The following is a 22,443-nucleotide window of genomic DNA, read 5'->3' on the forward strand; positions in this document are numbered from 1 at the left end:
CCAAACTAACAGGAGCAGTGGTCAGGGAAGATGGGAATTGTAGTCCAAAACATCTGGAGGGCTGAAGTTTGGGGATGCCTGTATTAAAGTATCCTTCGCAAAGCCTGGGAAGCTTCTGCCCAGCTTAGGGAGGGAGGTGTGATACCTGTGCATGCAATGTCGCCTCCCAATCACCCTCACAAGCTGGCACTTCTGGCCCTAGCTGTTCCCCTATGAAAAATTCCACCACATGCCACTGCCACAAGGGCATCCATGATGCCCTCCTTCTTGCCAGAACCTGGTGAGAGGGAGCCGTTCTGGAGGCCTTTGCCTCTGGTCTTCCCTCACCCCTAGGGCAACGCTGAGTGGGAGGCCGCTTGGGTGATCTGCAGCTGCCAATGCCTCCCTTGCCTGGGTTGCTTCTCTGGTGGCAGCGGAAGTGGTGGGGTGGGAGGGGGAGCGCCTCTTGCATTTCCGCCACCTGAGGCAGCTGCTTCACCCTGCCTCATGTGTGGGCCGACTCTGGTATCACTACCTCTCTGTGCATCATACTGAAGGGTGGTGCTGGTGTGGGGGTGATCTATATAGGATAAGGTGGGGGTGGGGGGGAATGAATCTAGAAAAAATACTTAGTGGCAGGCACTACTTAGCAAGAGCAATAGGTTTCTGCTGTTGTGCCTTTAAGAGCTATCTGATGCAGTTTCTATTAGGTGATTCTTTCCTGTCACGTAGGGTTGCCATATTTCAAAAAGTATAAACCAGGACACCCCGATAGTTGTTGAGCTTTTCTAAAGGCAACCACTGAAACTGATATGTCTAAGATCCAGGACAAAGCGTCACCTTGTGGAACCCGCACCCCCCCCCCCCCAGACGTCAATTCCGCCTTTGAAATCCCAGTAATGTCCGGGAAAATCCGGACATATGGCAGCCAAACTGTCGCATCTATCTATGACTCAGCTACACAGGTCAATTTATAACATTATAAACCCGTTCTAAAAATGTGACCCCAGATGGCGCCGTAGGGCAGAATCCAAATTCAATGGTAGATGGTCTTGGAAGCTTTCTTCTCCTCCTCCTCCTCCTATAGCATTTTTAATAATGGTTTTTTGTATCTGTATAGATGCAGCCTAAGTGGCAGCATTATGGGACTTCTGAGTAACATTGAATAAAATATTGGGGGCCCCGCAGGTAAGCCCTCCCTGCATAATCAATCACATGACACGGTGCATGCACACTATTTGAATGGCGATGCACATCAACTTTGGGAGGCCCTGGCCCCCTCAATTTTTTATGGGGTGGGGGAAGCTAAGGTATCTTGGCCCCAAGGAGTTAGCTCCTGTTGATTGCTTTGAAGTCACTTCATCACTAGATGGTGGGAAAAAATGCCTTCCAACCGCCCCTCCCCATCTTGTATTTTGCCAGAACTAGGGTTGCCATATGTCCTCTTTTTCAGGGATAGAGTTGTCACAGCGCTCCAAGGTAGAAGTCGACTAACGCGTCCTCTTTTTTTGTTCTTCAAAATAGGGCAACCCTGTGTAGCATTTAGTGCAGTGGGTTAGTATTTCAAAATCACGGGGCTGGCTGGCAGCTAACGCTCAGCTGGCATGCATTCGGGTTGCGCTTGGGTGAAGTAGCCTCCCATATGGCCATGCTGCGCACGTGCGGTCTGATCCTGCACCATCCAGGAAAACCCAGCGCATCGCGTGGCTCTTCTGCCCGGGTAGACGACGCGCGTAGGATCGCCGCGTGAGCCCGCGCGTCTAGGCGCCCGGCTGCGCTCAGGTCCCGACTTCGCCAAAGTGGGCGCGCGCTCGTGCGGACGCCGAGGAGGAATCCCCTCAGGGGAAAGCAGCGGTGTCTCTTTAAGGCGGGGAAGGTAGGGCGAGGCCCTTCTCCCCACTCCGACGCCCGCCCGGCGAAAACTCCTCACAAACTGAGGAGCCAAGTGCCTCCAGGGGTCCCGGCGCCTGAAACCCACAGCGCCGGCCGAGGCTGAGGCGGAGAAGCCGGCGTCGAAAACAGCCCCGCCACGGTCCCGCGGCTCCCCTCAGCCGTCCACCGAGGGAGGGAGAAGGGAGGAGCAGCAGCAGCAACCGCCGCCGCGGCCCCGCCACCCCCCCCCCGCTCCTGCCCCGCCGAGCTGCTCCGTTTCGCTCGCTCCCTTCGCCCATGCCCCGCTCAAACAAGCAAGCGCCCCGTCGCGGAGCTCCCCGCGGACGCCCGGCTGCGCAGCAAGGAGCCGCCGACGGGGCGAGCCTCGTCAGGAGGGATTAAGCGGGAGGTGGAGCGGACGAGAGGGGGCGACGGAGCCGGGCGCGGAGCTTGCGCACCTCCTCCTCCTCCTCGCGCACTTTGTTTTCCCGCCCTTGGAGCTGAGGAGGACTAGCGCCATGGCAGCGCCGGCGGAGCAGCAGCAGCGCGCCTGGAGTTTAGTCGCCGCGCCCGTCTTCTCCGTCAGCTTGTGGCTCCTGTGCTCGGCTCCCCAGGTAAGAAAGAGAAGCCGCGTCCCGTTTCCCTCTCCCCTCTCCCCTCCGTTTCTCCCCTCGGCTCGGTTGTTAGCGCTGGGAGCCCCCTGTCGGGCGAGCGACAGGTGGACACGCACGTGGGGATGCGCGCGGGCGCGGAGCAGGGGTTGCCTGAGGCCGGCAGAGGCTCCTGCGCAGGTGAGCAGGAAAGACGTCGGGATGCGTTTCTTGCCTGTAACTGCCCTTGCTTGCTCGCTACTGATCAGTACTTGATTTGCTTACAGTATAAGCTAAACAAGCTCTAGCTTAGGACCCCACTCTCTTGGGGGCAAAAAAAAAAAAAATTAAAGGAAAAAAACTGGATGTACATTGCCAAAATATAAGATAAAAAAACAAATAAAATAAAACCTACATACAGCAACAGTGTTTTGTGTTGTGTAGGCTCCTATTTGTTATGTGCGAATGGCTTGAGATACCCATGAGGTCCATAAATTACCATTTAGCATATATGCAACACAAAAAAAACAGCAACAAATTGTTGTTGACAAAGGACAGCTGGACATATAAAGGGCCCTATTACCCAGTAGCTTAGGGCCTCATCAAACCTAAATCCGGACCTGGGGTCCCTCTTAAAGTCTTTGGCCCCATAATGCTATGCACTGTCAGGCATGAGCGTAGCCAAGGGGGGTTATGGGGGGGTGACACAAAACTGAGTTAATCTGCTACATAATTGGTCAGTTAGTTAAGTATTTTTATTTATTTACTTGATTTGGGGGCAGTCCCCCCCACTATACCCATGGTGTCAGGAGTTGTAATAATAGGCAGGGATGCCAGCTTGAATAAAACATTGAAGGGCCACGTAAGCTCTATGCTGCATAATCAATCACATAATGCAGTGCACACACACAATTTCAATGGAAATACCCATCAAATTTTTGGAGAGGGTGAGCCCCTCAAAAAATTTTTGGGGTGGGGCTGAAGGCCCCTTGGCCCCTAGGAGTTGGCTCCTAATGATACAGAGTGTCTTGGGAACCTGAAGTTTGGGACAGGACAATATTTGCTGCCTCTCTGGTGGCTTCAAGAACTGTGCCCTTTTGCTGCTCAGGATGACTCCAAGCTGAGACTGACAGGTGTCATTTGCCTTTAGGAGATGGTTCTTAAAGTTGTTTTAAAATAGCTGACCTTTTTGTTCCAGGGAGCTTTGAACTATCAGAACATGACATGTGAACTTTAAGGAAGTGTCCTCTTCTTTGGAGTTGCAGAGGTTTTGATCTTGCAGTCTTAGGTGACGGTGTGTGTGTGTGTGTGTGTGTGTGTGTGTGGTGTTACACAGCACCCCTTTGGTTTGTTGCAGAGATTCTAATAAGGGGTTAATTCCTGCCTTGCGCAGTGCCTGTTTCTCTGGCGTTTTCAGACCAGTTTTAGAGACTCTGTCCAGCTCCTGCATCTTGGTTTCTGAGTGCAAATAAGTGATAGCAAAGTTGTTGGTTTTTAATTTTAAAAGCTGGCTTTCCGTCTGTATGTGTTTAACGCCTGAATTCAGGATATGGTTATCCTCTTCAGTAAGAAGCAGAAGTCTCAAAACCTGCAGAACCTGGTGTAGCACTTCAGGGAAACTTTTTTGCTCCAAATGGGCATTGAGGATAAAGCTGTCTGTCCATCTCACTTGAGCGAATTTAGCAAAGCAGGTAAATTACCTTCTCATTTGACCCACCAAGGGCTGAAGTGGCTGGAAACTGGAAGGGAAGAAACAGGACTCATTTTGTGTCTAGCAGCTGCAGTAACAGCAGAACTTGAAACTGATGTTGAAAACAGGAGGTGTTGCCCGATTAGTTGGTTTTCTTTGGAAACAATGAAACCTGAAAATTTCAAAAATAAACATCTTAAAAACATAAACATTTCAATGTCACTTTACTTTCCCCAGTGTAATTGAAAATGTTTTATTATTCAATGTGCCAAAAGTACCTATATCTTGGTGGTTGTGCCAGGCTGGATTGTGCCAGCATCCTCTGAATTTTAAAATCCAGTCTTTGCAAATGCCACTGTGTAAGTGGAGATGGCTTGCTTTCTCTGCCTGTACCACAAGAATCATAAATTTGGCGTATCCCAGTCCCCAGAGTGCCAAAATAAAACCCCTAGTGTGAATTCTGCCAGATTCTATTTTTGTCCATTGTTTTAAATATAGGTCACATTCTCTTCCTAGAAGTACACCAATAGATTGCTGACTCTGTCATCTTAAATATAGTAGGCCTGCAACTTACGTGGGGGCTACGTTCTGGGGATCATGCGTGAAGCCAAAACGGAGTAAAGTCAAAACCCATTGGGTTCAATGGTGGGTGGGATTGTCAAAGTCATTTCCCCCAGAACTCATTTTCCCTTTGTGCTCCTTTTTAATTTTTTAAAATACTTTTTGCCACTTGTGTAAAGCTGAAAGCACACACAGTTCTCAAACCTTTCTTGGATAGTTTGCCAGTTTGGTTGCAATAATAGCTGCTAAACCCTAAAAATTCAGTATACTGAACAATTGCATTTATTAGCGTGCCATGATTGCATTTTGGTGCACAGGTTAACAAATGGAAATTGAATGTTGGAGGGGAGGTTAGTAGAGTTGTTGAGAGTGCAGTGTTGCATGGCTAGTGACATGATTGATTTTCTAGCTTTGAGTCTGAATTGCTCCATATTACGTACATGGAAATAGGTTTCCAAGCTCTTTTACAAGGAATTCTGTCTTATTTTTGGACCCAAGATATGAGCCCCCTGGTTCTGCATTGGCTCCCAATTTAAAGTCAATTTATCCCACTGATGATAAATGTCAGCCAAGCATGCATTGTATCTGCTTCAGTATTTTCCTGCTTTTTCTTAACAACAAATACAGTTGTCAACAAAACTGGGAGGAAACAAGCGAAAAGGCACAAACATTAGTAAAAACTATGAGAAACTGACTTTGAATAATGAACAGTAAAAGAATGCACAGTAAAGCTATGTTGTTGATGAACCACTCCAGTTCTGCCACCAGAAAACCTTCCCTGTGCAGTAATTTACCAAGGAAGACCAGGATATATATATATATATATATATATATATATATATATATATATATGGGACAAACAGATGTCCTATCCAGGGCTGTCTTTACCTGGGGATGCAAGGGGTGTGGGGCACCCAGGAGCCAAATTCTGGGGGGTGCCAAGCTGCCTAAACTCTTAATTATCTACCTGTTATGAAACAATAAATAATTTTGATCAAGCTAGAAATGTATAACTACTGTTTCACTAAAGGACTTTCGACTCTCTGTGCTCATTTACCAAAGACGCACCATGCCATGAGAAACCAGTGAGAGGAAAAAATATTAAAGAAAGGGATGGAGTGGCACAGGGTGGTCAAAAGAAGTCAGAGAGCTGTCCCTTTCCCCTTCTACCTTTCTGGCACAAGCCCAGCAGGAGTCAATTGAAATAAATCATATATATAGGAGTGGGGACCAAACCCCTACTCAACATGGATAAAGCGCTCTATTCCTGTTATCTCTAGTTCCTCTGGGGTCATGATGCTTCTGCCATGGAGCGTCCCAAACCTACGCCACATTGGGTTGTTCTGTCCAGCTATAAAGTACTGGAGAGCAAGTTCAACAGTTAAAAAGCAGGGCCTTCTCTGTATTGGCACCCCATATTGTTGTCATGTGGGGGTAACCAAATCATTATACACAGCAGCAGGGTCTCCTGAGAACTCTTTAAGACTTTTTAAGAAATGATCAGCCAAGTAGAGGAAAAGCTCAACTACATATCAGGTTCGCTGACGCAAACAGAAAAATCACTGTTCCACAAGTAGGTACTGGTACTGCTGTTGAAAAGATCTATATACAAGAAAGATGTAAGGCTGTTGTCACTCTGTAGTCTGTGCGGCTGCCAAATGATGGCATAGTGGCAGGCAGTGTGGATGGGAAGGCTGCCCATGCAAACTGTTTAATAGAAGTGGGGCCACTTCAGAGCATGGTTTACCAAACTGCTCTCTGAAGCACCTCTCGCTGCTTTAAAAGGGGTTGGGGTGAGGTGTGGAAGTGGTTTGGGCAAGCTGCGAGGGGGGCGGATGAGGTGTAAATGAGCAGGTATTAAGGGAGGAGGGGTTGGCCTAGGGTAGGGGAAGGTGGTGTCAACAAAGGAAAAGGTGAGCAGGGGTGGCAGTCCCTAGTATTTGTATTAGTTGCATTTGAGCAAAATTTGTAATTGTTGCTGCCACTCCCCAATTACAATGCCTACAGCCTGGTAAAGATGAAGTACAGTGGTACCTTGGTTTACGAACTTAATTTGTTCCAGAAGTCCGTTCTTAAACCAAAGCGTTCTTAAACCAAGGTGTGCTTTCCCATAGCAGTGAGGGCTCAATTTACAAATGGAACACACTCAACAGGAAGCGGAACATGTTCTTATTCCAAGGCAAAGTTCACAAACCAAAACACCTGCTTCCAAGTTTGCAGCGTTCTTAATCCAAGTTGTTCATAAACTAAGCTGTTCTTAAACCAAGGTACCACTGTAGTGATTGGCGTGACAACTGTGTTTGTCTTGAGAGACAGCAAAGGGTTATGGAAATCTGAGATCACGCTCATGTCACATAACAGCAGTTCACCCAGGCCCTGAGATCAACAAAGGGAAACTTCTTATTGTACCGCCAGCAGGTGCCGATTGCTATACAGTGATGTGAGTCTTCTCCGTAGAGGTGCTCCAGCTGTGGAATTTACTCCCCCTGGAGGTACAAATAGCCCCTACAGTATCGGGCTTCTGGCATTAGGTTAATATGGTACCTGTTAACCTAGGCCTCTGATAGAGCTTAACTTTCAGCCATGCTTTCCTCACAGGGTTGTTGTGTGATAAAATGGAAAGGGGGGGGAACATGTCTGTTGCACTGAGTTTCTTGAAGGAAAGACAGGATACAAGTGTTAGCCATATATAAAAATATATATCTGGTGCAGTCATTCTGTCCTGAGCAGGAGAGCCCCATAATTTTTCTCTTGTTCTGTTTGTGGAGGCTCTGCACAATCTGGTTTTTAAATTGAAAGGGGAATTGTGATTCCTAAATAGGGGCTATTTGGATGTAAGGTTTACTTTTCCTAATAAAATGCACTGGACTTCTAAAGATGAAGTTAGTTTTATAATCCCAGGGAAGTGAAGGTTGCATGGTATTTATTATAAACTGTACAGGCTGCAGTAAATATTATGGACTGAGATTCTTAGTTATCCTCTTGTGAGGAGGAATTTTTTTTCCAGGGTATCAAGTACTCCTGTAGTCTCTCCTGTTTTGTTTTCAAATGAGTTTTTCATTTCTTGAAAGCAGAATGTTGAGCTGGGTTGTGTCATTGTGTTTCCCATGGGTATAATTTACACGTACTTGATGTCATTTTAGTATTCTCTACAAGGTAGTTCCCTCTGCTTAGTCATGGAATCTCCGCTGCCCAGATGTTGCTTCAGGGAAATGGATCATAGCTTAGCCCGGGGGGGGGGGGGGGCTGTAGAATATCCTGCAGATGCAATGGGGCACAAACAAATCTAATTTAATTAACTTTTTCTGTTTTCTTAAAACTGAAAGTGAAGCTAGTGTGAGAACCTGCCCCTCCTGGTTACTCTTATTTGTTTTCGAGTCATCTCCAGATTTTTTTTTTAATTAAAAAAAACATAATTAAACCTGATCGCTTTGATATACTTCTTAATGTAAGGTTACACTTCTTGAGAATAGTGTTGGATTGCATGGGCAGAATGCCACATCTTAAGTAATAAGATGTGAAAAGGTAGTAAAACATGACCACTCTGCCTGGTTGCTAACTGTGTCATCAAAATATGTTTAGAATTTTTTTAAAAGAAAAGTATTACTTCTGCTGCTAGGACAGTTGGAAGCTTGTGAGCATGGTAGGCCTTAAAAGAGGGTGGTTGGAATCTGTGGCTGTCCGGTTTGGCTAGAGTCTAGCTCCTTTCACTCCTGGTGGCTGGACGTGCTCACTGGGGCCACTGGAAACTGGAGCTGGAGAACACCAGGGAGGCTGCAGGCTCTGCAGATCTCAAATCGATAGTTGGCTGGTGGGTAAAGTAGAGGCAGTTCTCATTTATATGGCCAAAAACTTTAATTAGTGCGGCTAAAATGTCACATTTGTTCACTTTTAAAATCCGCGTTTGGTTTTTACATTATCCCTGCAGTGTGCAATTAAAAACGCAAATACTTAACTTTCCTTCTGACAATGGGTGGCAGCCTTCCTTTGGGAAAATAGTAAACACTTGGTCCAGCATGGAGTTTGAAAACTTCTGTTGCATTCTTCAGAAGGGAAAGGGTTTGCTCCGAGCTGTCTTAAGTGCTGAAGAAGAAACAGCTGGTGCACAGCTGGGTCATGCTACCTGATCGTCAAGAATACCTCTGTTTCAACCTATCTAAATATGAGACTTTTATTGTTGGAGAAGTTTGTGCGTGCTGTGTGTTTGTGTGTGTGTGTGTGAGAGAGAGAGAGAGAGAGATGGTGTATTAATTTTTTGTCTAGATTCTGGTACTTTTTGAGTTAAAGGTAAAGGGACCCCTGACCATTAGGTCCAGTCGTTGGGAGGTTGCGCGCTCATCTCGCATTATTGGCCGAGGGAGCTGGCATATAGATTCCAGGTCATGTGGCCAGCATGACAAAGCCACTTCTGGCGAACCGGAGCAGCACACGGAAACGCCGTTTACCTTCCCGCTGTAGCGGTTCCTATTTATCTACTTGCATTTTGACATGCTTTCGAACTGCTAGGTTGGCAGGAGCTGGGACCGAGCAATGGGAGGTCACCCCGTCACAGGGATTCGAACCGCTGACCTTCTGATCAGCAAGCCCTAAGCTCAGTGGTTTAATCCACAGCACCACCTGGGTCCCTTTTTGAGTTAGCACTGTGTTAAAAAGCAGGAAAGCCATTCTGTGTGCAAGCGTCAACAAATAACACTCATTGTAACAAGTGTGGCGCTTCCACTCTGGTGAGTGTGATGAGTGGAAAGCCTTCCTCCCAACTTTGAAGTGACAGAGGCAAGTGGAAGTCATCCTTGCAGCTTCAATGTTGGGAGGAAAGCTGGGAAAGGTGGTTGCAAGCATGCTCTCCACCTCGATTTTCCACATGCCGCTGAGCCCTAACTCCCTGTAATGACTGACACAATCGCCTCCTCTTTTTTTTAATCACAAGAAGAGGAGAAAAAGAGATGAAGAAGGGGGTCTCTAAGCTTCTCCTATGAACATGGGCTAAAGTCTGAATGGTCTGCTCCTCCCTTTTCCACAGGAAATGTTGCCAGAGATTCCTTTGCTGTTGGGTGGAGATTATTGACGTCATACAGCTGGCAGGTGGAATGAACACAGTTTTTGGCTTGGGTAAGCAGGACCAGCCAAAAACCCCAAGTGCATGTAGGAAGTGAGGAGGAATTAAAGAACCTTTTAATGAGGGTGAAAGAGGAGAGCGCAAAATATGGTCTGAAGCTCAACATCAAAAAAACCAAGATCATGGCCACTGGTCCCATCACCTCCTGGCAAATAGAAGGGGAAGAAATGGAGGCAGTGAGAGATTTTACTTTCTTGGGCTCCTTGATCACTGCAGATGGTGACAGCAGTCACGAAATTAAAAGACGCCTGCTTCTTGGGAGAAAAGCAATGACAAACCTAGACAGCATCTTAAAAAGCAGAGACATCACCTTGCCGACAAAGGTCCGTATAGTTAAAGCTATGGTTTTCCCAGTAGTGATGTATGGAAGTGAGAGCTGGACCATAAAGAAGGCTGATCACCGAAGAATTGATGCTTTTGAATTATGGTGCTGGAGGAGACTCTTGAGAGTCCCATGGACTGCTAGAAGATCAAACCTATCAATTCTTAAGGAAATCAGCCCTGAGTGCTCCCTGGAAGGACAGATCGTGAAGCTGAGGCTCCAATACTTTGGCCACCTCATGAGAAGAGAAGAATCCTTGGAAAAGACCCTGATGTTGGGAAAGATTGAGGGCACTAGGAGAAGGGGACGACAGAGGACAAGATGGTTGGACAGTGTTCTCGAAGCTACGAACATGAGTTTGACCAAACTACGGGAGGCAGTGCAAGACAGGAGTGCCTGGCGTGCTATGGTCCATGGGGTCACAAAGAGTCGGACACGACTAAACGACTAAACAACAAAGCAGGACCAGCCAAAAACCCCAAGTGCATGTAGGTACATACAATTGAGATTACAAGCATAGAAAACTAAGGAGGTTTTTTCTGTGTTTTTAGAGTATGTGGGAACTTCGAACTGCCGACCTTTTGATCGGCAAACTCTAGGCAGTTGTCCGTGACTGGACCTAACGGTCAGGGGTACCTTCACCTTTAAGTGGGAACTTCAGGATTGAATAAAGTCAGGTAGAGTGAATGGTCACTGAATGCCTTGTTTCCATGTAGTCTTCCTCGGTGGCTCAATGCGCATTGAGGATTGTGCTCAGTGCTCATCACTGGGAATATTGTTGACAGGATCAGCAGGACTGAGTCACAAAATGCTTTTCATCTTCAAGAACCATCCTCTGTCACTACAGAATTTTGAATGTCCATATCAAAGTTAAAATACCTTTCTGTAACCTTTGATGCCAGGTGTAGCTAATTCAGTTCCAAGGAGTAAGACATATACAGTGGTTTCATAGGTGAGGTGCCTCGACTATTCTTATTTGTTGCAGCAGTTTCTACAAGAGCAGGTAACTTAGTCTTTTAACATATAGCGACACTAAGATATAGGGGAGATGGGAAAGCCCACTATTTTCATTGTTTGAATAGTTTTGCTGATTTTCACTCCATAAGACCCACTGAACTTAGATTTATTTCACTTCAGATGGGTGAAATGGCAAGTATGCGGATTTGTTTTTAGTAGTTTTAGACTATGAAGGATATTGTTCTTCTGTCTTACTACGAATTGCTCATGCTCTTTTCTCTCATAATAATAATAATAATAATAATAATAATTAAAATAATAATATATTATTTATACCCTGCCCATCTGGCTGGGTTTTCCCAGCCATTCTGGGTGGCCTCCAGCAAAATATTAAAATACAATAGTCTATGAAACATTTAAAGCTTCCCTAAACAGGGCTGCCTTCCGATGTCTTCTAAAAGGCTGGTAGTTGTTTTTCTCTTTGACATCTGATGGGAGGGCGTTCCACAGGGCAGGCGCCACTACCGAGAAGGCCCTCTGCCTGGTTCCCTGTAACTTGGCTTCTCATAGCGAAGGAACAGCCAGAAGGCCCTCGGCACTGGACCTCAGTGTCCGGGCAGAACAATGGGGGTGGAGACGCTCCTTCAGGTATATTGGACCAAGGCTGCTTAGGGCTTTAAAGGTCAGCACCAACCCTTTGAATTGTGCTCGGAAACATACTGGGAGCCAATGTAGTGTTAGGATCTCTTAATAATGTACTTAACAGGGAATTTAGGTCATCATATCTCCCATGGGCATAATGAATGCAGTCCTGTTCTGAAGGATACGCCATTTTTGCTGTCTTTCCCTCTTTAGCCAACCTTGACTATTGTGGCAATTTGGACAAGCTCCTTCTTCACCATTTCATTCAGGGAATGGTGCTGTTTGGCCAAAAGCAGAGGAAAGAGCCTAGTGTGTTAGGATAAATGACAAAGCAAGCAACTATCGAGATAAGCAAAAAGATAGCTACCCAATTATGCACCGTTTATGTTTGTACAAGTTTGTACAAAAAATGGGTCATGTGTTTGGTTCCTAAGAATGAAGTCAACTCTGAGCATGCCTATCACACATGTGGCAGTTGAAAAAAAGCTCTTATTGATCCTTCAAAGACTTGAAGCAGAGCTTAGTATGACAGATATGATGAATCACAAAGGAACTATTGGCTCAGAAGGAACATATGGAGCTTGTATTTGGACCTTGGAGGCTGAAGTAATGAAGAGCAAGTCACAGATGGAGACTATCTGGACAACTCCCTAAGGAAAAACACGCAAAGAAGGTTTGGGGGTGATAGAGTACTGTCAATAGCCCTGTAAATGAATATTGATGTACATTCCTTTCCTGTATTTGTTGAGGGTGGAATGGAACTGAACCATGGTGCTGCCTGACGAGAAAAGCCATCAGCCAATCATGGGATGATGGGTAATTTGCTATTTTAACATTTTAAACTTGGAGCAGATGTTGGATTCTTGACAAAGACAAATGGAGCACCTTCAATTGATGTATCTGCCTTTTTCCTCCCACCGTTATTCTAATACATGGCAGTCTACAAATCTTACTCCTAACACGGCATTGCAAAGTTACAGTACAATGAGTTTGCAATGTCAAGTACCAGGTGAGAAAAATCGACCCATTATTTAACTTGTCTGTTTGACAAATGTATCAAGCAAAGACCACACAGATGGAAACATGTGATTTGGCATTGCCATGGTTAAGGAGATAAAAAAAATAAAGCGTGAACTTGCTAAGGAGTGCAGTTGTAGCAAAACAGCAATGTTGTGATCCCCAAAGCCCCCAGTTCAAATCTTACTTTGGGCAAGTAGTGAATCTTTTGTGCTCAGTTCCCTGGGTGTAATACAGAAAATACAAAACTGGTATTTTTTGCACAGTTGTTGTGAGGAATAGTCAGGTAAAGATAAAACATACACAGAATACTTGAAATTTGATTTGAAAAAGAAGTAGACCTGACAAGGAAAAGAACTATCAGAATAGTCTAGGTTTGATTTTTCTTAATGTTATTAAGGATTTCTGGAAGTATTGCTTTGAATCTCCTTCTTTGGAGGAACAGATAACTGAATGGATACAGCTACAGATACTGATAAAAATGTAGTTTGTGCAGGATGTCTTTTTATAATTTTTGATTTGATTAATAACTTAGCATAAATTTGCATATGAATAAAATAATGGTACCACAGGATAAATCATTTTTATTTATTGGATTATGTATTGAGAGGTGCCATCCTTAGAGAAAAGGGCGATGGAATGCAACCTGCAACCCACATATATTTTTTTAAAGTTCACATATTAAAATAATTAACAACTTTTTATGAAAAGGCTTTAATTGATTTATAGTTAGGCTAACTAGTGTCACAGCCTTAACTTTCCCCGTTATAACTGAGATTTCCATGTAACCCTCAAGCTTTGATGCTCCTTAACATCTTGAAAATCAAGAGAGGCGTGAATATATAGTTCTCATGTTTAGCAAGGAATCATTGGTTTGAATTGGAGTGATGACAGTCACAACTTACAGAATCTTAAGTTGAGAAGGGACCTTGTGGGGGCCTCTAGTCCATCCCAAATGAGTGCAATGGAAGATTAAACTACAGCTCCCTGATATATGAAACCCAGGAAAGAGCTCAGTCACTACGTGCTTCAGTGCTGCTGAATTATCCTAAAACCTGCTATTAATTCAGTTAAAATAGCAACACTTCAAGCTTTGCTTCCAGCTATTAGGCGCTTTAGGACCGGTTTTCTCTTTCCTCCTGGGATGACTCCATAAAACCTTGTTGCTGCAGTTTGAGCCTTTATTTTATTCATTGGGGCTACAAAACTGTACCCAGTAACCTGGGAATATGCCCCATTTAACTCCACGGGATATGCTTTTGAGTAGACGTGCATAGGACTGTAAAGGAGGAACAGGGAAAATGCTTTTTAAAAAAAATAAATAAATCTAATGATTTAGAAATGTCCCCATGGAGGCCTGGTAGCGTGTTTCCATTTTGCAGCTATACAAAAATTTGTTCTCAGCCAATGAAATGTTAATTTCAGTATTGCCTATTGGTCTGTTTGGTTTTTCTTTCTTCGAAAGCTAATATTAATTATTTGGCTCATCTATTTTGCCATTTGTCACAATCCCTGTGTTGAAAACATGTGCTGCTACTTCCAAAAGAGCAGATGATTAAGTCTGTTTTAGCAAAAACCAAAGTGACTTGTCAACCCTTAAAGGCTAACAAAGAAACTTATTATAGAATCATAGAGTTGGAAGAGACCACAAGGGCCATCCAGTCCAACCCCCTGCCAAGCAGGAAACACCATCAAAGCATTCTTGACATATGCCTGTCAAGCCTCTGCTTAAAGACCTCCAAAGAAGGAGACTCCACCACACTCCTTGGCAGCAAATTCCACTGTCGAACAGCTCTTACTGTCAGGAAGTTCTTCCTAATGTTTAGGTGGAATCTTCTTTCTTGTAGTTTGAATCCATTGCTCCATGTCCGCTTCTCTGGAGCAGCAGAAAACAACTTTTCTCCCTCTTCTATATGACACCCTTTAATATATTTGAACATGGCTATCATATCACCCCTTAACCTTCTCTTCTCCAGGCTAAACATACCCAGCTCCCTAAGCCGTTCCTCATAAGGCATCGTTTCCAGGCCTTTGACCATTTGGGTTGCCCTCCTCTGGACACGTTCCAGTTTGTCAGTATCCCTCTTGAACTGTGGTGCCCAGAACTGGACACAGTACTCCAGGTGAGGTCTGACCAGAGGAGAATACAGTGGTACTATTACTTCCCTTGATCTAGATGCTATACTCCTATTGATGCAGCCCAGAATTGCATTGGCTTTTTTAGCTGTTGCATCACACTGTTGACTCATGTCAAGTTTGTGGTCTATCAAGACTCCTAGATGCTTTTCACATGTACTGCTCTCAAGCCAGGTGTTTCCCATCCTGTATTTGTGCCTTTCATTTTTTTTGCCCAAGTGTAGTACTTTACATTTCTCCTTGTTAAATTTCATCTTGTTTGCTTTGGCCCAGTTCTCTAATCTGTTAAGGTCATTTTGAAGTGTGATCCTGTCCTCTGGGGTATTAGCCACCCCTTCCAATTTGGTGTCATCTGCAAACTTGCTCAGGATGCCCTCCAGTCCATCATCCAAGTCATTGATAAAGATGTTGAATAAGACTGGGCCCAAGACAGAATCCTGTGGCACCGCACTAGTCACTACTCTCCAGGATGAGGAGGAGCCATTGATGAGCACCCTTTGGGTTCGGCCAGTCAGCCAGTTACAAATTCACTGAATTGTCTAGCCCGCAATTTACCAGCTTGTGGCATAGACCAGGCATCCCCAAACTGTGGCCCTCCAGATGTTTTGGCCTACAACTCCCATGATTCCTAGCTAAGAGGACCAGTGGTCAGAGATGATGGGAATTGTAGTCCAAAACATCTGGAGGGCCAAAGTCTGGGGATGTCTGGCATAGACTTTCATGGAATCATAGAATTGTAGAGTTGGTGGGACCCCAATAGTAATCTAGACCAACTCCCCGCAAATCAGGAATCTCAGATAAAGCATCCAAGACAGATGACCATTGAACCTCTACTTTAAAACAATGAAGGAGTGTCCACCACTTCCCAAGGAGTCCATTCCACTGTCAAACATCTCTTGTTGTTATAGCCAGCTGGCCAGCTGCTGCAAGAAACAACAGGTCTATGTAGCATGGCAACTGCTGTTCTTTTAAAGAAACCAGCATATTGCTAGATCTTCCATCTTCTATGCTGGAAGAACAGCTTGGGGGTCTGGTTTAAAAAATATTTGAAGTATAAATAAAAAGTTATCCTTAAAAGGGGTTTTTTTGTGCTCATCAATGCCTGTAGCTGTTTACGTGTGTCAGATTACTGGCACTTTTCAACTGGTGTTACTTTGTTGTTCCATTCAGTCGCATTGTGATGGTGATTGGGTAAGGGTCTAAGGCAGGCATCCCTAAACTGCGGCCTTCCAGATGTTTTGGCCTACAACTCCCATGATCCCTAGCTAACAAGACCAGTGGTCAGGGATGATGGGAATTATAGTCCAAAACATCTGGAGGGCCGAAGTTTGGGGATGCCTGGTCTAAGGGAAGGTAGCATTTGCTGGAGTGAACAATGGGCATTGATTTAGCAGCAGCCTATTATATGTTAAATGCTGGGGAAATGCTAAGGTGCCAGGTCTCCGGCAAATAATGAGTAACAGTTGTCCCATCTCTTGGCTCCCGCTTCCCAAAAACCCATATGCTCAAAATCAGCTAATATAGTTCACATTCATTGTGGCTTGAATGCATAGTGCATCTTTTAATAGGTGCATCCTGTGGGTTTTATGCCAGGCTTTATCCACGTCTTCAGTCCCTCTTCTGCCCCAACTGGGCTAACAGGACGACTGGAGCACCTTCTGCTTCGATAAACAATGGATACTGCGGCAGGGGTTTTTAATCCTCTTTATTACTTCAAGCTAATGCGTATTTACAGAATATATACATAGGCTGTGTGAAAGTTACAAACAGCTCTCACTGCAAACACACAGCATAACAGAGAGCCGGAGCTACTCACAACAGCTACAGAGCAATATAGCAATACCACACCCCAGTAAATTAGCAGAGTCGGGAAGGCAATTGAGTGAAGGAACAGTTCCCGCCCACTTCTCTCTCTGGAGACTATCATCTGATTCTCACATTGGGAGGGGTGAAAATGCTAACACATCCCAGTGTTAATTGAATTTATATGCCATGGAGATCAATGGGACAAATTTGTGATGACAGATAACACTTAGGACAGTGTTTCCCAACCTTGGGTCTCCAGCTGTTTTCGGACTACAATTTCCACCATCCCTGACCACTGGTCTTGCTAGCTAGGGATGATGGGAGTTGTAGTCCAAAAATAGCTGCAGACCCACGATTGGGAAACAGTGACTTGGGGTAAGATGTTTGTACCCCAAAACTAGATGCACCCATAACTTCGTTTCTATGCCATTATTTGCAACAAAATGAGAGTGGCGATGTCCCTAAAAATGTGTGCCTCCTTACTTTGTATGTAGATAGTCAGGCCTCCTCCTTGAGTAATTCTGTGTTTCACTGTGATGCTGTCTGCAAATAGTGCAAACCTTTGAAACTCATACACAGATCCTGACCTTTTATGGACATACTAATGTGTCTTGTGTGTATTTAATCTTTTGAAGAAGAAACTCCCATGTAGCCACTATTGGCAAAGGATAGTAAAGGAATACAAGTGTGAGTCAGAAAGCTTAAAATGGAGAGTTATCTCTTTTTTTTCAGAAGGGAGGAATGATAAATGAGCATTTGTTTCCTGACAGTTACGGATCTGTTTCTTGAAAAACTGCTTGTCCCCCCCCCCCCCGCACTTGACTATTAGTTCAAATGAATTCCCTGCCGCACTCCCCACCCAACACACATGCACACACATCAAATATATAACAATTATATTTGTAAATATTTATATTGTATAAATATGAACTAAGGGAAAAAATAAAACAAAAAATTGTGTGCTAAACAGTGGCGAATAATTTCCTATGAGTAAGTTCATACTATGCTTGGACTCAAGAGTATTTCAAAGCCTCCTTTTCACTGAGGATGCAATGCTTTTATACTATTCAGTAAAATACTCTTCATTCCCAAACTCTTTCTTGGTCTGTGTGCTCCTTAAAGGAACTTGGCCCATCCAGCATTTCCAGGGGTAGGTAGAGTTGAAAACTTTCGCCTTGTGCAATCCTTCCTCCACAGAGACTCTCTTTTCAAAGCTGCAATAAAGTTCCTTCAATTTTTTAATTGATAAATTTCAACAGTTTACAAATTTAATACAAAATACATACTTGGGAAGACTCACCTTAAACATTTTCCTCAATTCATTATAAATCATTTCCCCCAATCCTTTCCCATTCTACATGTCCCCCACATATGGTTAAAATGTACCTTCTACTTCTTTACGTTTCCAACAAATACTGTACTTGACTCAGATTTATACGTTTTTGCTTATTTACTTGGTGTCCAAAAGCTGCAACAAAGTTCCTAGTCCACCGTCCCCTATCTCTCAGCTCTGCCTGTTCCTTCATCCCCATACATTTTTTGTTTTTGTTTTAACAGCCAGTCGGTACATTCTAACTTGGTAGTACTGCCTTGCTTTCCGTAACATTATCTGTTATGGCTGAGAAAGCTTTACTTTCTGTGTACAAGTAATCCCATTTATCTAGAGATAAGTGTGCTTAATGAAACTCTAAATTCATGAAAGAGAAGGGGGCATTATTCATGCAGGAAGTTCACTTAAAATATAGGCTTTTATTATTGAGCTTCTAGGGCACTGCTGCATTCCGGGGGTAGGTACCATTAGTCTTTCGTAGCATCCTTGTTTGGACGTTAGTATGTAGGGCTGGACATGTCCCAATCAGTTTAGAGTTGATGGAGCTGAAACTCATACAGAGGACCAAACAGAGGAACACATAGTAGTGTTTTTTTTTAATATAAGAAACCCAAAATGGTAGTCTGCCAAAGAACCAAATTCTAATTAGTTTCTCTGAGCTGCTTATGTTTTCCCCTATAAGACTGACCTTACTTGTCATGTGTTACCTGACTGTTGCTAAATTTTTGACCTGTACTTTCATTTCCAAAGTGGCATGTGAATGAATGTGACTTGAGAATGGCTGTATCGGTCTGAGCCATTATCATTGCCTCATAAAACAAATGTTGCTTAGATGTTTAAAATATAGAATTGTGTCCCGTGCCGTGTTATTCATGCAAAAGTGATTCCCCACCCCCCTAGTGTTTTGGAAGAAGGAAATGTTCAGCACCATGGACCACGTTGGGTTATACAAGTTAGCTACCTCTTATTTTGAATCATATTATACTGTTTCTATAAACTTGTGTAAACTTAGTTGATGCCTGGAAATGTCTACAGGCTGCTCAGACAGTTTTTCAGTTTGGAACCAGACAGAGAAATTCTTAATGATATTTGAGCAGAATGCCAAGTTTAAGATGTTAATTAGAATGATGTGTGTAGATGAATGAATGAATAATTTATTACGGTCGAAGACCAGCTTTTGAAAACACATTTGGGAGAACAATCCCAAAGTACAAAACATATGCAAAAAACTTTAAACAACAATAAAATTAATATTTATAAATGCAATGAGCATAAAAATACTTAAAATTTTAGAAAAGCTGCCGCAGAGAACTGGCCCTGGGTCGCTCGGGGAACCAGAATTAGGGACTTTCAAACAAACTGGTTTGTCTCAGGGGAAGGTCTCTGTCTGCAGATCTGGACACAGAATCTGGCGACCGTCCGGGTTGTCTTCTGGTCTTTGCCTAACACAGGAGCATGTTGTATATTTGCTTTTCTGGGGTGTCAACTAACCTCACCAGTATGGAATCCAAGGTCTCCCTGAGTGCCTCTTCATAGAAGGAGCATCTAAAGAAAAGGTCTCTTGGCTACCTATTTCCCCCAATGAACAGGCGCAGGTCTTTGAGCATATGTGTGTAGATGTATCTTGAAGCTTTTGAATCATAGAATTCATTGAAATAAGAAAACAGTTTCTGCCTATGCACACGATCCAATCATTTTTGGATTTTTCACAAAGCAACAAGCAGTGATTGTATCTGAAGGCTAAAGTATCACTTGGATTATAATTTAGGCTTTTTAAAAATAAAATAAACACACACCAGCCATTGAGTGTACCACATGAAAGTTTGGTACTGCTATCCTGGTTCAAGTCTCCCATAACAGTCTTATATTAAATTTAAAAGCCATGGAGTTTGGGAGATAGTACTCCATGACACCAAACTGTAGCTCAGATTAAAAATTATCTGAACATATGTAAAACTACAGTTGCCAGAAAAACTACGTAAGTATAATAATAGAAACTAAGTTCCAAGCCCCAAGCCAGCAGGAGCGTTGGTTCCTGGAGGGTTGGGGCGCTCTGCATGGTGCTGCTGGGTGCTGACCCGGCAAGCCTCCTCCTCCTCCTGCCACAGCTGGCATTGCTGCTGCTGGCTCCTGGAGGCTCGGAGGTGACCGGAGAGGTGCGGGCAGCCACGCCTCTTCCTTGGCGCCCTCCAGAACGGTGCCTACCACTATGGCTTATTTTGGGGGTATGGCTTATATTTCTCAAATGCTTGAAAATCCTGCTACGTCTTATTTTATGGCTACGTCTTAAAATATGAGAAACACGGTAGAATTAATGCAATAACTGCTGATCTATAGCTGATTATCATTACAGTAGGCAAGAGATCAACAGAAGCAAGCTAATAGAGATGGACATTTGTGGCTAAAGTGGGCTGCCAAGCTATGCAGACTTTAATAAATCAGGGGGGGCTAACTTGCGGTATTTCAGATGTTGGGACTCAGCAGCCTCTGCCAGCATGGCCAATGGTCAAGGACGATGGGGATTGTTGTCCAGTAACATATGGAAGACCACAGGTTATCCTATAGATATCCATAAGTACATATTGTGCACCCATTTTCTCAGGGTCCACTGGTTCTATTTTAATGGTGTCTGGAATTTAACCTTCTTCAAAAACGGACACTAATCTGGTAATCCTATGAACTCTTATCTGGAAGTAAATCCACTGAAGTTGAACAAAGTGAGATTTACTTCTAACTAAATATGAATAGGATTGCATTCCAGTGGTACCTTGGAAGATGAACAGAATCCATTCCAGAAGTCCGCTCGACTTTCAAAACGTTCGGAAACCAAAGTGCGGCTTCTGATTGGCTGCAGGAAGCTCCTGCAACCAATTAGAAGGCACGGGGGCCCCGTTGGACGTTCAGGTTCCGAAGAACGTTTGCAAACCGAAACACTTCTGGGTTTGCAGTGGTCAGAAGCCAAAACGTCCAAGTGTCAAGGCGTTCGGGATCCAAGGTATGGCTGTAATTCCAATGCAAAGCTTAACTGGGGAAAATTAAGACTAACAAAGGCTAAATTTGAATGGTCACACAGGACCAAAAGATGAATTACCTCCTTGATCCTTAAAAAGGGATATTAATATCCATAAGAGACTGTAAGGGGAATATCAAGTACTCAAACGTATGTTGTTCTGAGTGCTGGCAACACTAAACTCCATTAGCCAGTCTGAAAGATGCTGTACATCTCTCTCTCTCTCTCTGGTGTTCTATTTTTTCCGTGGCCCCATTCTCCCCCACAGCAATTATTGCTGTGCTGTAAAATCAACACTTCAGAGCCATTAAGAAAAATATCTTTTTAAAAAAACGGACAGGTCCCTGTTCTCAGATAGCAGATCTGATGGGACTCTCAGTTTTGAAATATTATATAACACCGTGACCTTTCTTTGATGTACATGGTGTGGATGACAGATGTATTTTGGCAATGTCACTCAGAATGTTTCAAGCTAATCTTGCTCTTCATGATAGGATTACAAGGCAGAAAGAGCCTACTGTAAGTTCCAACTTTTACAGGAGAGTGAAGCAGGGCAGCGGCGGGGGGGGGGGGGAAGATAAGTCAGGTTTGGCTACAGGGGGGCTATCCACTGGAATGCTAAACCTCTTTAACCATACTGGTGACAGTTCATGCCAGACGCTGAAACTGTAGTAGAGAGAGGAAATTTTAAGAGCAAGAATTTAATTTTTGCTGAGGTTTGCATTTGCAAGGGAGAATCAACAGGAAGGGAGTTGATTCGTTCTCACATTTGCAGATTCTCCCCTGCAAACAATCAAAGCTGCCCCCCTCCCTTCAACTGGACTTAGTTTCCAGTCTAAAAATGGCCTGGGAAGACACTTTGCAAGGGGCATGATAAAGGGTGAAAAATTTTATATTGGTCTCTCCTTTTTCAGTAGGTCATTGCATTACATTCAGCTTTTAGGCTTCAGAATGCCCGGTTGCAATGCATTCGTGGCTTCAAAGAAGAAACGGCATTTTGGCAGGTCAAAATTCTTGATGTTAAATAGGTGTTGAGTTGTGCCTAAGAAAATGTGTTTTTATGTGTTCTGTTTGCTAATCCACGGATGAAATTCTGCTGCTGATCTTTCGCAATTCTGTAACTGCAAGGGGATGCCAGCGCAGCCAGAACTTGCTATGTGTCTTGTAATTTTATCAAGCGGCTACTGAGCACTGAAGCCTGGGTAGAATGCAAATGAAATGTATACTGCGTGCTGTATGTTGCCAAACTGCACCAACAGAGGCAAATGTCCTACTCCCCCCCCCCCCGCTTCCCTCCCCACCAAAAACCCCTCTGCAGCTCGAAAGCTGGTATCATAGTACCCTGACCATGAAATGGAAGTATTGGGGCTGTGCTAATTTGCTGACAGTTTGTTTCCTCTGCATCGGCTTCAATC

The 22,443-nt window shown here is 44.0% G+C and overlaps 1 protein-coding gene across 2 annotated transcripts in view; it reads left to right on the plus strand.

Annotated features, from left to right (window-relative positions):
- The first annotated feature begins 2,000 nt into the window (after nucleotides 1-2,000).
- The window catches only part of ADAMTSL1 (ADAMTS like 1), a 460,511-nt gene continuing 440,068 nt past the window's right edge, over nucleotides 2,001-22,443 (plus strand). Inside the window, exon 1 of one of the 2 annotated variants that reach the window (XM_088659038.1) lies at nucleotides 2,001-2,465. In XM_088659038.1, coding sequence (XP_088515164.1) covers nucleotides 2,370-2,465 — 96 coding nt within the window. In that variant the 5' untranslated portion in view covers nucleotides 2,001-2,369. The remainder of the gene's footprint in view (nucleotides 2,466-22,443) is intronic. The other variant, XM_088659040.1, reaches the window with a different exon arrangement.

This window comes from Zootoca vivipara, chromosome 15 (assembly GCF_965207765.1).
Source record: "Zootoca vivipara chromosome 15, rZooViv2.hap1.1, whole genome shotgun sequence".
Lineage (NCBI taxonomy): Eukaryota > Metazoa > Chordata > Lepidosauria > Squamata > Lacertidae > Zootoca > Zootoca vivipara.